This window comes from Coregonus clupeaformis, chromosome 34, assembly GCF_020615455.1.
Source record: "Coregonus clupeaformis isolate EN_2021a chromosome 34, ASM2061545v1, whole genome shotgun sequence".
In the NCBI taxonomy this organism is placed as follows: domain Eukaryota; kingdom Metazoa; phylum Chordata; class Actinopteri; order Salmoniformes; family Salmonidae; genus Coregonus; species Coregonus clupeaformis.
The window spans coordinates 2358846-2372918 of record NC_059225.1 but is presented as its reverse complement, the minus strand read 5'-3'; the positions used below and the strand labels follow the sequence as shown (position 1 = coordinate 2372918).

Here is a 14073-nt window from a genome sequence, read left to right as displayed (position 1 = left end):
GTGTGAAGCAATACTGTGCACATGCACAGATACTGTTTGTGACTGTGTGAGAGCGAAGTGTTGCATCTCACTCATCTATCAATATCTGCGGTGCTGCTCGTGGCAACGTCATTTCGCTGAGTCTACCTTTAATCGAGCATCTGACCAATTACTTGAGTCTTTAGTTCTGGGTTAACCGGGATTACCCTGTGTCTAATATGACTAAAAGCTTAAGCAATCACACACCAATTTTCAAAAAAATGTTTAACATGATATCCAATTGGTAGTTCCAGTCTTGTCCCATTGCTGCAACTCCCCTACAGACTCGGGAGAGGCGAAGGTCGAAAGCTATGTGTCCTCCGAAACAAGACCCTTCCAAGCCGCATTGCTTCTTGACACACTGCTGGCTTAACCCGGAACCCAGCCGCACCAATGTGTCGGAGGAAACACCGCCCAGCTGGCGACCGAAGTCAGCCACAAGGAGTCACTAGAGCGCGATGGGACAAGGAAATCCCAGCTGGCCAAACCCTCCCCTAACCCGGACGACGCTGGGCCAATTGTATGCCGCCTCATGGGTCTCCCGGTCACAGCTGGCTGTGACACAGCCTGGGATCGAACCCGGGTCTGTAGTGAAGCCTTAGACTGCTGCACCACTCAGGAGGCCCTAATCACACACATTTTAATAAGACAAATTACCTTTTTCCTGTGCGTCCCTGCAGGTCTGAGTGTCAGCGGTGAGTGTCGTCAGCCGGGGAAGTCTCTGTGTGTCAGTGTGAACTGGACTTGTGGGGACGGTCAGCTGGAGGTGGTCAACACGGCTACGGGACGGAAGAGGGACTCTGGGACGCCATCAAGGCTCTGCAAGCATGCTCTGTTCACCCGCTGGGCAAGGCTGTACCGCAAGGTGAGTACTGCAGACAGAAATACACAGACACTATGCACTGTATCATAATGAATACAGATGTTCTATCTTAATTTGATCACTCTGTTGTTGCAGAGAATTTTCTAGGTTTAAAAAGGTTTCTAAAGTTTAAAAGGCTTCTAAGGAGTAATTTCCACTTTAAAATGTCAGCCTTGATTTTCCCTAACGAAAAATTTATGTTTTATTTTTCCTTTATTTAACTAGGCAAGTCAGTTAAGAACAAATTATTATTTACAATGACGGCCTACCCCGGCCAAATGCGGACAACGCTGGGCCAATTGTGCGCCGCCCTATGGGACTCCCAATCACGGCCGGATTGTGATACAGCCTGGAATCGAACCAGGGTCTGTAGTGACGCCTCTAGCACTGAGATGCAGTGCCTTAGTCCGCTGCGCCACGCGGGAGTATCAACCCCTAAAATGTATTATAAACCATATAATAATTCACATGTCATGTTGCTGCAGGATAATTTTTCTGCTGTGAGAAACTGGTCAAATGAAGGAAGTATATCTGTACATGGCATAACAAAATGTCATACCATGCCTTTAATAACGACTAACCAAGCTTCTGGTGAGTAGTGTGGAACCACTTGACATCTCTGTGTCCAGCAACAGCTGCCACAGTACTCTACAGCAGCTTACCCCCTCTTTACACAATAGCAGCCTATTATTTTAGAACAAACACAAAGCTCAGTTTAATTTTCATCATGAAAATGTGTGTAAATGCCTGCAACACCCAAATGGTGGCAGTTAAATTATAATGATTATAAAACCATAATTATTTGGAGAAGCACTTGAGGAGCGCCGCCCTTGGAAATTGGTCCCTGCACGCAGTAAGGCATGCAACAGCAGACACAGTAATCTCCAAAGAAACTTGTGACTGACTGTGCCTACGTCCCCTCTCTCGCCTCGCCTAGCGGCTGCTGCTCTTCTCTTTCTGCCTGTGCAACAAAGGAAATGCACAAAAGCACAGAGAATGTTCAATTGCTTGTGAAATTTAAATGGGGAGATTACACAGCTGTTGAAGTTCCCCGTTTGTGCCGGCTCATTAGTTTTGTTTTGCTCTCTATCTCTCTTACCCTAACCCTCTACCCCATCCTTTTCTCACTCTTCCTTCTCTCTCCAGTTGAGTATCCATGCTTCCGGGCCCGTGGACCAGCCACTGATGTACTGTGAGGCCAAGATGGCTGCCGGCTCTTACCAGACTGCCAAACAGCAGTGGTTCAGATCGCTACTGGAGACAGGCCTGGGAACCTGGATGAAGAAACCTCCAGAGCAGGAGAGCTTCCTGCTACAGGACTAAGACACATTTCAATTCATTCCAGCCATTATTATGCACACGCACACCAGCTTCCTGTGGTGTGCGTGTCCGTGTTCATCCTTCCGTTTGTGTGCGTGTCTGTAGAAGGAGCATGTGGCAGTTGGCTTTATTGTTGTCCGCTGACTTTGGTTTGCTCTACAAGCCTCCATCTCCTCCTCGGCAAAAGCCACCTTTGATGTCGGTCGTTCAAGTCCCACCACCAAAAAAAAAAAAAAATGGGAATGAAAGAAAGAAAGTGGGTTTGATCGGACCTCTCCTTCAATATCCCGCCGTTCCCTGGTTGTCATGTCAGAGCCAGGGAGAAGGCAGGAAAGAAGGCAGGGTAACCTTGGTCAATGTGAAAGCCAGCCGCTATCTTGTCATCAGCCAATTGGGAGCGGCGGTGTGCCTGCAGAGCTCCAGCGGGGATGGGGGACAGGGCCAGCCAATTACAGAGCCTGTCATTGTGACGTGTGATGGACAGAGTGATGGAGAAAGAGAAAAGGACCACAGAGAACCAGATAGACAACTCACCGTTACACACACACACACACACGCAAGGACACACACACAAAGAGACACCCTTGCACACAGGCCTCGTTCACATACGCTCCCGGTCAAAAGTTTTAGAACACCTACTCATTCAAGGGTTTTTCTTTATTTGTACTATTTTCTACATTGTAGAATAATAGTGAAGACATCAAAACTATGGAATAACACATATGGAATCATGTAGTAACCAAAAAATAATATATTTTATATTTGAGATTCTTCAAATAGCCACCCTTTGCTTTGATGACAGCTTTGCACACTCTTGGCATTCTCTCAACCAACTTCGTGAGGTAGTCACCTGGAATGCATTTCAATTAACAGGTGTGCCTTCTTAAAAGTTAATTTGTGGAATTTATTTCCTTCTTAATGCGTTTGAGCCAATCAGTTGTGTTGTGACAAGGTAGGGGGGGTATACAGAAGATAGTCCTATTTGGTAAAAGACCAAGTCCATATTATGACAAGAACAGCTCAAATAAGCAAAGAGAAACAACAGTCCATCATTACTTTAAGACATGAAGGTCAGTCAATACGGAACATTTCAAGAACTTTAAACGTTTCTTTAAGTGCAGTCGCAAAAACCATCAAGCGCTATGATGAAACTGGCTCTCATGAGGACCGGCACAGGAAAGGAAGACCCAGAGTTACCAGCCTCAGAAATTGCAGCCCAAATAAATGCTTCACAGAGTTCAAGTAACAGACACATCTCAACATCAACTGTTCAGAGGAGACTGTGTGAATCAGGCCTTCATGGTCGAATTGCTGCAAAGAAACCACTACTAAAGGACACCAATAAGAAGAAGAGACTTGCTTGGGCCAAGAAACACGAGCAATGGAAATTAGACCGGTGGAAATGTGTCCTTTGGTCTGGAGTCCAAATTGGGGATTTTTGGTTCCAACCGCCGAGTCTTTGTGTGGGTGAACGGATTATCTCTGCATGTGTATTTCCCACCGTAAAGCATGGAGGAGGAGGTGTTATGGTGTGGGGGTGCTTTGCTGGTGACACTGTCTGTGATTTATTTAGAATTCAAGGCACACTTAACCAGCATGGCTACCACAGCATTCTGCATCGATATGCCATCACATCTGGTTTGGGCTTAGTGGGACTATAATTTGTTTTTCAAAAGGACAATGACCCAACACACCTCCAGGCTGTGTAAGGGCTATTTTACCAAGAAGGAGAGTGATGGAGTGCTGCGTCAGATGACCTGGCCTCCACAATCCCCCGACCTCAACCAAATTGAGATGGTTTTGGATGAGTCGGACCGCAGAGTGAAGGAAAAGCAGCCAACAAGTGCTCAGCATATGTGGGAACTCCTTTAAGACTGTTGGAAAAGCATTTCAGGTGAAGCTGGTTGAGAGAATGCCAAGAGTGTGCAAAGCTGTCATCAAGGCAAAGGGTGGCTATTTGAAGAATCTCAAATATACAATATATTTTGATTTGTTTAACACTTTTTTGGTTACTACATGATTCCATATGTGTTATTTCAGAGTTTTAATGTCTTCACTATTATTCTACAATGTAGAAAATAGTAAAAAATTAAGAAAAACCCTTGAATGAGTAGGTGTTCTAAAACTTTTGACCGGTAGTGTATATCTCACCTATCTCTCTCCCTTTTCTCTTTGTCTCTCCATCTCCTCTGTTTTTCTCTCTCTTCATCTTTCGCCCCCTTTCTATCCCTCTGTTCCTCTCTCCCATCTTCAACCCCCTCTCTTTCAGTGATCTCATTCTCTCCTCCTCTCTCCACTCTCTCTCTCACCTCCTCTCTCCGCTCGCTTCTGACTCTAACACAAGTCAAGGAGCTAGAGGTTTTGACGTGGCCACGACAGGTTAATTCCATCTGCTCTTAGTGGCACAAAGGGAATAGAGGTGAATGGAGGTGATAGCAACATAACTGCTGCTATTAGCCCACACTGGGGTTCCCCTTTCAGATAGAACACCACAGCCATAGCTTCTTTAATACTTGTCATTAACGCTCTGAGTTGATTTCACCTTTTTACCTTTGTAATCATTCTTTGAGGTCTCTCGCTGTAACTTTTTTTTTTACCACAGATGGGTTGATTATAAAGGGGGGTTGATTAACACACAATAGAGCAGTCATGAGCCTGACTTGTTAGCTGCGCTCACTTTGAGCTGGTGTAAAAGGGTTGTGACCGGGTTGTGACTGACCTGCTATAGTGGTTTGGTTGTGGAGCGATTACCTGCAATGATGGGAAGGGCACAGAATAGACTGACATTCAGTCGTCAATGGGAGAAAAACTATAAATACAACCCTCCTTAACAAAATGCATTTTGGTCTTTAGTTGCGGAGTCATTAACTCTCAATGGGCCCTACTCTATAGCCCAGGTACTTGGTGGTAGCGAGGGACCTATCTCTTCTTTGTTTCACATCCTCACTAACTCCCCAAGCCAGTCTGTAATGGTTCAGAATTCTAGAACACACTACACACTATCAAATGTCATCCGTAAAACACTGACTTCTCAACCCTGGCCATGTTTGTCCACGTTGGCACCATCGTTTATGTTTTTGTTAATTTCAAATGTATGATTTCACCCCCTGTTTAATCTTGACAATATGCTTTATTTTAATATTTCAAGTATTGTAAAATAATTTCAAATCATTAGGTCAATGTTTTCTTTTTACGTGTGTGATGTTTGAATGTAGGAATAAGATAAAGTTATATGCATACATTATCAACATGTTGTTTAAATCCTCCCACCTTACTATGACACTTTCCTTGGAGGTCACGAAGAGAACAGTCTAGGCTATTATATTAAACACAGTAACAGTGTCACCTAGTGGTCATAGTTATTATGTGTCAGTGTTGTTACTTGTCCATCACTCTCCTCTGCCTCAGATCCCATTTTGGTAGTGTGTAAGGTCCATTGGGCAGGTAGACTGTAGGAAACACTGTCACATATATTTATTTGATATACTGTTCCACCGGACAAGAACGTGGATCATCATTATCATCATCAAAGTGGGATATCGTTTTTCAATTGGAAAAGTTCCAAAATAGCTGGAGTAGGTCTTTAAGTTGTTATAAATATCCTCCCTGTCCCCATTAGTTGAGTAGAGATCCAGTGAAGGTTGTTCTCTTTTATAAAGGGAACCCACCCTGTGCGTTTGTCAAGGCTAGTATTACCCCAATCACAGATCACTAGATGCATGTCATACATACATAAATACAGTGCATGTCAGGGTTGGGGTCAATTCCATTTAAAAGTATTGACTGAATTGAAATGGAATTGACCCCAACCCTGGTACACATAGGATATTATGTGGAGTGATAATAAACCATGAATAAATTCAAACTCTTTTGTCATCTTCATACACATACATGTGTTGTCAAGAATAATCAAACTAGTTTTCCCTCTGAAAGTTCATCTTGTACATATTTCTCTTTTATTTTCTCATTCACTCTATTATTAATGTAGAGGCACATTTTGTTGGAAGCTTGTGATATGTTTTACCAGTTATTTTTCATAGTCATTCAATTAGTCAAACATACACTATATATACAAAAGTATGTGGACACCCCTTCAAATTAGTGGATTTGGCTATTTCAGCCACACCTGTTGCTGACAGGTGTATAAAATCGAGCACAGCACACATGCAATCTCCATAGACAAACATTGGCAATAGAATGGCCTTACTGAAGAGCTCAGTGACTTCCAACGTGGCACCGTTATAGGATGCCACCTTTCCAACAAGTCAGTTCGTCAAATTTCTGGCCTGCTCGAGCTGCTCCGGGTCAACTGTAAGTGCTGTTATTGTGAAGTGGAAACATCTTAATGCTACAGCATACAATGACATTTTAGACGATTCTGTGCTTCCAACTTTGTGGCAACAGTTTGGGGAAGGCCCTTTCCTGTTTCAGCATGACAATGCCCCCGTGCAAAAACGAGGTCCATACAGAAATGGTTTGTAGAATTTGGTGTGAAAGAACTTGACTGGCCTGCACAGAGCCCTGACCTCAACCCCATTGAACACCTTTGGGATGAATTGGAACGCCGACTGTGAGCCAGGCCTAATTGCCCAACAACAGCGCCCGACCTCACTAATGCTCTTGTGGCTGAATGGAAGCAAGTCCCCGCAGCAATGTTCCAACATCTAGTTGAAAGCCTTCTCAGAAGAGTGGAGGCTGTTGTAGCAGCAAAGGGGGAACCAACTACATATTAATGCCCATGATTTTGGAATTAGATGTTCGACGAGCAGGTGTGCACATACTTTTGGTAATGTGGTGTAGTTTTGTGGTTTCTGGCAAATATAACAAACTGATTCCTCGTTGAAAACCGTTGTTTATTTTGAGAGATATTAACAGTATGGCATGACTGAATGGTAATGTTGTATTAAATGAGTGTATATTTGTAAAAATTTTAAACAATTAAAAAATACAATATGGGAAGATGATAGTGAAGAGATGTCTAATTCAGATAAAATATGTAAATTGATAATTCATATAAAAGATGTAAATTGAAGTTATATGAATACATGCTGCTAAGGTTGTAAATTGCGATTCAGTAATACTTTGAAAGTGAATGTTTGTACATGTGAATAAAATCAGAAAATCTGGTCATTTTATCTCCGTCTTGGTTATTTGTGATGATATAGGTTACTGTGCAATATTTAGTTTCTAGGATACTCATTAGCTTTGTCTGTGGGAAGAGAAAACTGTGTAACATGTGCACCACATAACTTATCAACCTAAAATAAAATGTTTCTGTAGGTGACAGGCAATAACCTACATTATGTGGCCCTTTCCCCTATGAAGTGAAATAAACCCTGTTTTCATGACCGTCTTTCTCCACAGATGAATCACCTCCACGCACAAATATTAGAGACTCTTCCCTTCCCCAAGGAAATACATTGGAAATGGTAATCATCCTGTCTCAGTGGCAGGTGTCAAACTGGGTGGGGAGCCATCAAATGAGCTATGAGAAGGGAGAGTTGTGTGTGTGTGTGTGTCTCTCTCTCTTCCCCTCAGGGCAGGTATGTCTCGTGACTGTACGCACTACAACAAACATCATAATTGACTATTTACTCCACGGCCTGGCCCTGGTGCTTGGTCATCTAACTGTAATCTAATAGACATGGTCGGGAGATAGGGCTGTTCTCTGGATACCACTCTGTTCAGAAGTAATGAATGAAATCTACTGTACTGTATGAGCTTAATACCAAGACCAGGGATTTTCCCAACTTGTTCAAACACCAAAATAAAATGCTGCTATTTGTAATTACACATTAACGTCCTACATTACTGGAGGAGATGTTGAATTGCCTGAAGTAAGGTGATCCAATTATGGATTTAACAAGAAAGGAGACATCAATAGAATGCTGTTAGGTCTTGTCTGATAAAGTTAAACAGAAATCTAACCTTGATCGTGTCAACTGTCAACCAATCCAAATGTGTTATAAGACACATTATTCCCACTGAGGGATGACAAGCGACCCTTATCTATGTGACTAACCCATGACCTTTTCATCACAGACCGCTTACCACCCCCAGTCAGAGGGGCTTTACAGAGAGGACAGTGGGAAGGGAGCGACAGACAGAGACAAGAAAGCAAGAGAGAGCGAGAGAGAGATAGATTGATAGAAACAGAGGGAGAGAGCGAGAGAGCTTGTTGGGGTTTACAGACAGAGCAAGTCTCCCCTCCGTATTGATCTCCAGACCATCATGCATCATCACCTCCTCTCCTCCACACCTGCTTGTTAATTAGACTTGGCTCACGTCCTCCTCATTGCCACACATAAAGGTAATAGGGTGCCATTTTGGAGGCAGCCAGGTGCTCTGTGAAATCTACTTACCTGGCCGCCACCAACATTTATTACTGTCCATTTGTATTTACTTGACTTTACTTGGAGGCTGCCACCAAGGGTGCCTCCTATTGGGATGGACCTACAGTGGGGAGAACAAGTATTTGATACACTGCCGATTTTGCAGGTTTTCCTACTTACAAAGCATGTAGAGGTCTGTAATTTTTATCATAGGTACACTTCAACTGTGAGAGACGGAATCTAAAACAAAAATCCAGAAAATCACATTGTATGATTTTTAAGCAATTAATTAGCATTTTATTGCATGACATAAGTATTTGATACATCAGAAAAGCAGAACTTAATATTTGGTACAGAAACCTTTGTTTGCAATTACAGAGATCATACGTTTCCTGTAGGTCTTGACCAGGTTTGCACACACTGCAGCAGGGATTTTGGCCCACTCCTCCATACAGACCTTCTCCAGATCCTTCAGGTTTCGGGACTTTCAGCTCCCTCCAAAGATGTTCTATTGGGTTCAGGTCTGGAGACTGGCTAGGCCACTCCAGGACCTTGAGATACTTCTTACGGAGCCACTCCTTAGTTGCCCTGGCTGTGTGTTTTGGGTCGTTGTCATGCTGGAAGACCCAGACACGACCCATCTTCAATGCTCTTACTGATGGAAGGAGGTTGTTGGCCAAGATCTCGCGATACATGGCCCCATCCATCCTCCCCTCAATATGATGCAGTCGTCCTGTCCCCTTTGCAGAAAAGCATCCCCAAAGAATGATGTTTCCACCTCCATGCTTCACGGTTGGGATGGTGTTCTTGGGGTTGTACTCATCCTTCTTCTTCCTCCAAACACGGCGAGTGGAGTTTAGACCAAAAAGCTCTATTTTTGTCTCATCAGACCACATGACCTTCTCCCATTCCTCCTCTGGATCATCCAGATGGTCATTGGCAAACTTCAGACGGGCCTGGACATGCGCTGGCTTGAGCAGGGGGACCTTGCGTGCGCTGCAGGATTTTAATCCATGACGGCGTAGTATGTTACTAATGGTTTTCTTTGAGACTGTGGTCCCAGCTCTCTTCAGGTCATTGACCAGGTCCTGCCGTGTAGTTCTGGGCTGATCCCTCACCTTCCTCATGATCATTGATGCCCAACGAGGTGAGATCTTGCATGGAGCCCCAGACCGAGGGTGATTGACCGTCATCTTGAACTTCTTCCATTTTCTAATAATTGCGCCAACAGTTGTTGCCTTCTCACCAAGCTGCTTGCCTATTGTCCTGTAGCCCATCCCAGCCTTGTGCAGGTCTACAATTTTATCCCTGATGTCCTTACACAGCTCTCTGGTCTTGGCCATTGTGGAGAGGTTGGAGTCTGTTTGATTGAGTGTGTGGACAGGTGTCTTTTATACAGGTAACGAGTTCAAACAGGTGGAGTTAATACAGGTAATGAGTGGAGAACAGGAGGGCTTCTTAAAGAAAAACTAACAGGTCTGTGAGAGCCGGAATTCTTACTGGTTGGTAGGTGATCAAATACTTATGACATGCTATAAAATGCAAATTAATTACTTAAAAATCATACAATGTGATTTTCTGGATTTTTGTTTTAGATTCCGTCTCTCACAGTTGAAGTGTACCTATGATAAACATTACAGACCTCTACATGCTTTGTAAGTAGGAAAACCTGCAAAATCGGCAGTGTATCAAATACTTGTTCTCCCCACTGTATATAGTGCACTACTTTTGACCAGAGCCCTATGCACTATATAGGGAATATGGTGCCATTTGGGACGTAGACCAAGCATTATTACGGTCTATTTGTATTGACTTTACTTCGAGACCAGTCTTATTACGGTCTCAATTTCTATTTACTTTACTTGGATGAGATTTCCTTCCGGTCTCAGTAAAACTGATTGTATTCTCTTCTTTTAAACCAATCGTTAACCAGATCAGAAAAGTGTTTGACTTAGTCTACATGTTGTTTTATTGGCTTGCTTGACAAGTGCACACATTGATATGTAAAACACACAAAGGCTAACATATTCTGTAAGTTTGGTATATTTTTCTGCTTTAGAAAGGTAAGGAATCAAGTTGAGTCCACCTAACATTGTGGACTGTAAAGGACTAGCCACATCATAAAGAATGTTGGCCGTACGCAGTAGATAACACAGTCAGTTAGTGATAGAGACATTACGGAGGAAGGAAAACTACTTCTGTAATTTTAAACATATTTTGATCTTGAGCACAATATCAGTTAGTGTTGTTATAACACACTAAGTATTATAACTAGTGGCACTCAACATGTTCACTCATTCTATTATTATTATTATTATTATCCGAGTTATATCATTTTAATTAATTCAATTAACTTTCAAATTAATTTAGCATTCAATTTATGATGTAAAATAAATTATATGAGTTATGATTATTAAACTATTCAGTTAAATAGATTCATAATGAAAATAAAAAACATTTCAACGAATGGAAAAGGAATCATACCTTTAATTGGATTTTGACAAGCATCTGTGCAGAGAATACATCTATCCCTAAAATTATAATACAGTGTGCAAAAAGTATAATAAAAGAATGAGGTTTAGGGTGAATATATTTTCTTACAATGAAGCCGCTATGCCTTGCCTATCTCCCAGGACTTTGTTAATCTCATACCACAGTTCAAAATATCAAAAATCATATTCCTTTTTCCCCTTCGTTATAATTCATACATGAGGGTTCTCTGTCCAGCCCTTCCTCTTTGAAGATTAAAGATGATTCTGATACAGTGAAAGTGACGTACAAACTCCCTGAATAAAATAAAAAGTACAACGGTGAAAGAATCTGAGCTATATGCTAAAAATATAAAGTGTATGTCCCAAATGGCACCCTATACCCTATATAGTGCACTACTTTTGACCAGGGCCCATAGGGTTCTGATCAAAAGTACTGTAGCTATACCAGGCGGTGTCAGAAGAAGGGCCTAAAAATTGTCAAAGACTCCAGCCACCCTAGTCATAGACTGTTCTCTCTGCTACCACACGGCAAGCAGTACCGGAGCGCCAAGTCTAGGTCCATAAGGCTTCTTAACAGCTTCTACCCCCAAGCCATAAGACTCCTGAACAGCTAATCATGGCTACCCGGATCTTTTGCATTGCCCCCCCACCCCAACCCCCTCTTTTACGCTGCTGCTACTCTTGTTTATTATTTATGCATAGTCACTTTAACTCTACCCACATGTACATATTACCTCGACTAACCGGTGCCCCCGCACATTGACTCTGTACCGGTACCCCCTGTATATAGCCTCCCTATTGTTATTTTATTTTACTGCTGCTCTTTAATTATTTGCTATTTATCATCAATTTTTTTACTTAAAAAAAAAAAGTGTTAACTGCATTGTTGGTTAAGGGCTTGTACGTAAGCATTTCACTGTTGTATTCGTCACATGTGGCAAATAAAATTTGATTTGAATAGGTTGCCATTTTGGACACAACCCTAAGTTATTTTATTAGCAGATGTGATTTGATATTCTGACAGATGCTGGTAAAAGATTAATGCAAATATGTAATTACATTGTACAGCATTCTTAAGTGTTAAACTTTCTTTGATCTTGAATGTGTAAAATATAACTTATTGTAAAGGCAGTGTTTTTTTTGCCATTATCTATTGTGAAAAAATCACAGCAGTAGAACGTTGATGTTAATGCAGCACACAGACAAACAAGTACAGTAGAACATGACAGACACACAACACAGCAACAAAGCCACTTCGTGACATTTCATACAACCATGAGCAGAGTTGATTAACTATAGTACATCACATGCAAAACATCAAAACAAACCGTATTGAAGACCAATCAGACTCACAACGGCGTGGGTGGGTTATACATTATGTCGATACAAAGAGCACTTGATAGGAATGGTTCTCACTCAGAATGGGTTGTACTGTAACAGTGTTAACGCTCATCGTCATAACTCAACTTGGGACACTGCTTTTCTGACCAGGGAAAGCTATTGCAGCAACTAGCTATCGTGCCTTCCGAAAGTATTCACAACCCTTGATTTCTTCCACATTTTGCTGTTTTACAGCCTGAATTTAAAATTGGTTAAATTAGGATTTTGTGATCTACACACAATACCCCATAATGTCGAAGTGGAATTGTTTTTAGAAATGTTTACAAATTAATACAAAATGAAAAGCTGAAATGTCTTGAGTCAATAAGTATTCAACCCTTTTGTTATGGCACAGATTCAACCACAAAGACCAGTGAGGTTTTCCAATGGTTTGCAAAAGGCACCTATTGGTAGATCCCCCCCCCCAAAAAAGCAGACATTGAATATCCCTTTGAGCATGATGCAGTTATTAATTACACTTTGGATGGTTTATCAATACACCCAGTCACTAAAAAGATAGAGGCCGCCTTCCTAACTCAGTTGACGGAGAGGAAGGAAACCGATCAGGGATTTCAACATGAGGCCAATGGTGATTTTAAAACCGTTACAGAGTTTAATGACTGTGATAGGAAATAACTGAGGATGGATCAACAACATTGTAGTTATTCCACAATACTAAATGACAGAGTGAAAATAAGGAAGGCTGTACAGAACAAAAATATTCCCAAACATGCATCCTGTTTGCAATAAAGCAGTAAAGTAAAACTGCAAGAAATGTGGCAAAGAAATTAAACTTTTTGTCCTGAATACAAAGCGTTATGTTTGGGGCAAATCCAACACATCACCGAGTACCACTCTTCATATTTTCATGCACGGTGGTGGCTGCATCATGTTATGGGTATGCTTGTCATCGGCAAGGACTTGGGAGTTTTTAAGAATAAAAAGAAACGGAACAGAGCTAAGCACAGGCAAAATCCTAGAGGAAAACCTGGTTCAGTCTGCTTTCCAACAGACACTGGGAGACAAAATCTATGACAAGACTTGAAAATGGCTGTCTAGCAATGATCAACAACCAACTTGACAGAGCTTGAATATTTTTGTAAAAGAATAATGGGCAAATATTGTACAATCCAGTTGTGCAAAGCTCTTATGAGACTTACCCAGAAAGACTCACAGTTGTAATCACTGGCAAAAATGATTCTAACATGTATTGACTAAGGGGGTTGAACAGTTATCTAATCAAGAAATATTAGTGTTTATTTTCCATACATAAAAAAAAAAACTTTGACAGAGTATTTTGTGTAGATCATTGACAAAAAATGACAATTAAATCCATTTTATTCCCACTTCGTAACAAAATGTGGAAAAAGTCAAGGGGTGTGAATACTTTCTGTAGGCAATGTGTATCCTCAGAACTATACTTCATCCTGAAGCGCCTCAGCCAATTTCCTGTGTAACCATAGTAATAATTAACCAAATAATTTTCTTGCGCTCTTTTGTGGCTTTGCTATTGGAGGATGCTATGATCACATATTCAACATTAGATTAGCCTATGCAATACAGTAACAGTGTACTGGCCAGGGGGACTACACACTTCAAGCTGATCATCTATCATTTTCATTGAGATCTATGTACAGCAAACATGAATATCAGTAAAGTATATTTATCA

The 14073-nt window shown here is 41.6% G+C and overlaps 1 protein-coding gene across 1 annotated transcript in view; it reads left to right on the top strand.

The window, feature by feature from the left end:
* adarb2 (adenosine deaminase RNA specific B2 (inactive)) overlaps positions 1–2859 on the top strand; it is a 62255-nt gene extending 59396 nt beyond the window's left edge. The window contains exons 8-9 of the mRNA XM_041861316.1: positions 699–883; positions 2027–2859. Coding sequence (XP_041717250.1) covers positions 699–883; positions 2027–2203 — 362 coding nt within the window. The 3' untranslated portion in view covers positions 2204–2859. The remainder of the gene's footprint in view (positions 1–698; positions 884–2026) is intronic.
* Positions 2860–14073: the final 11214 nt, after the last annotated feature.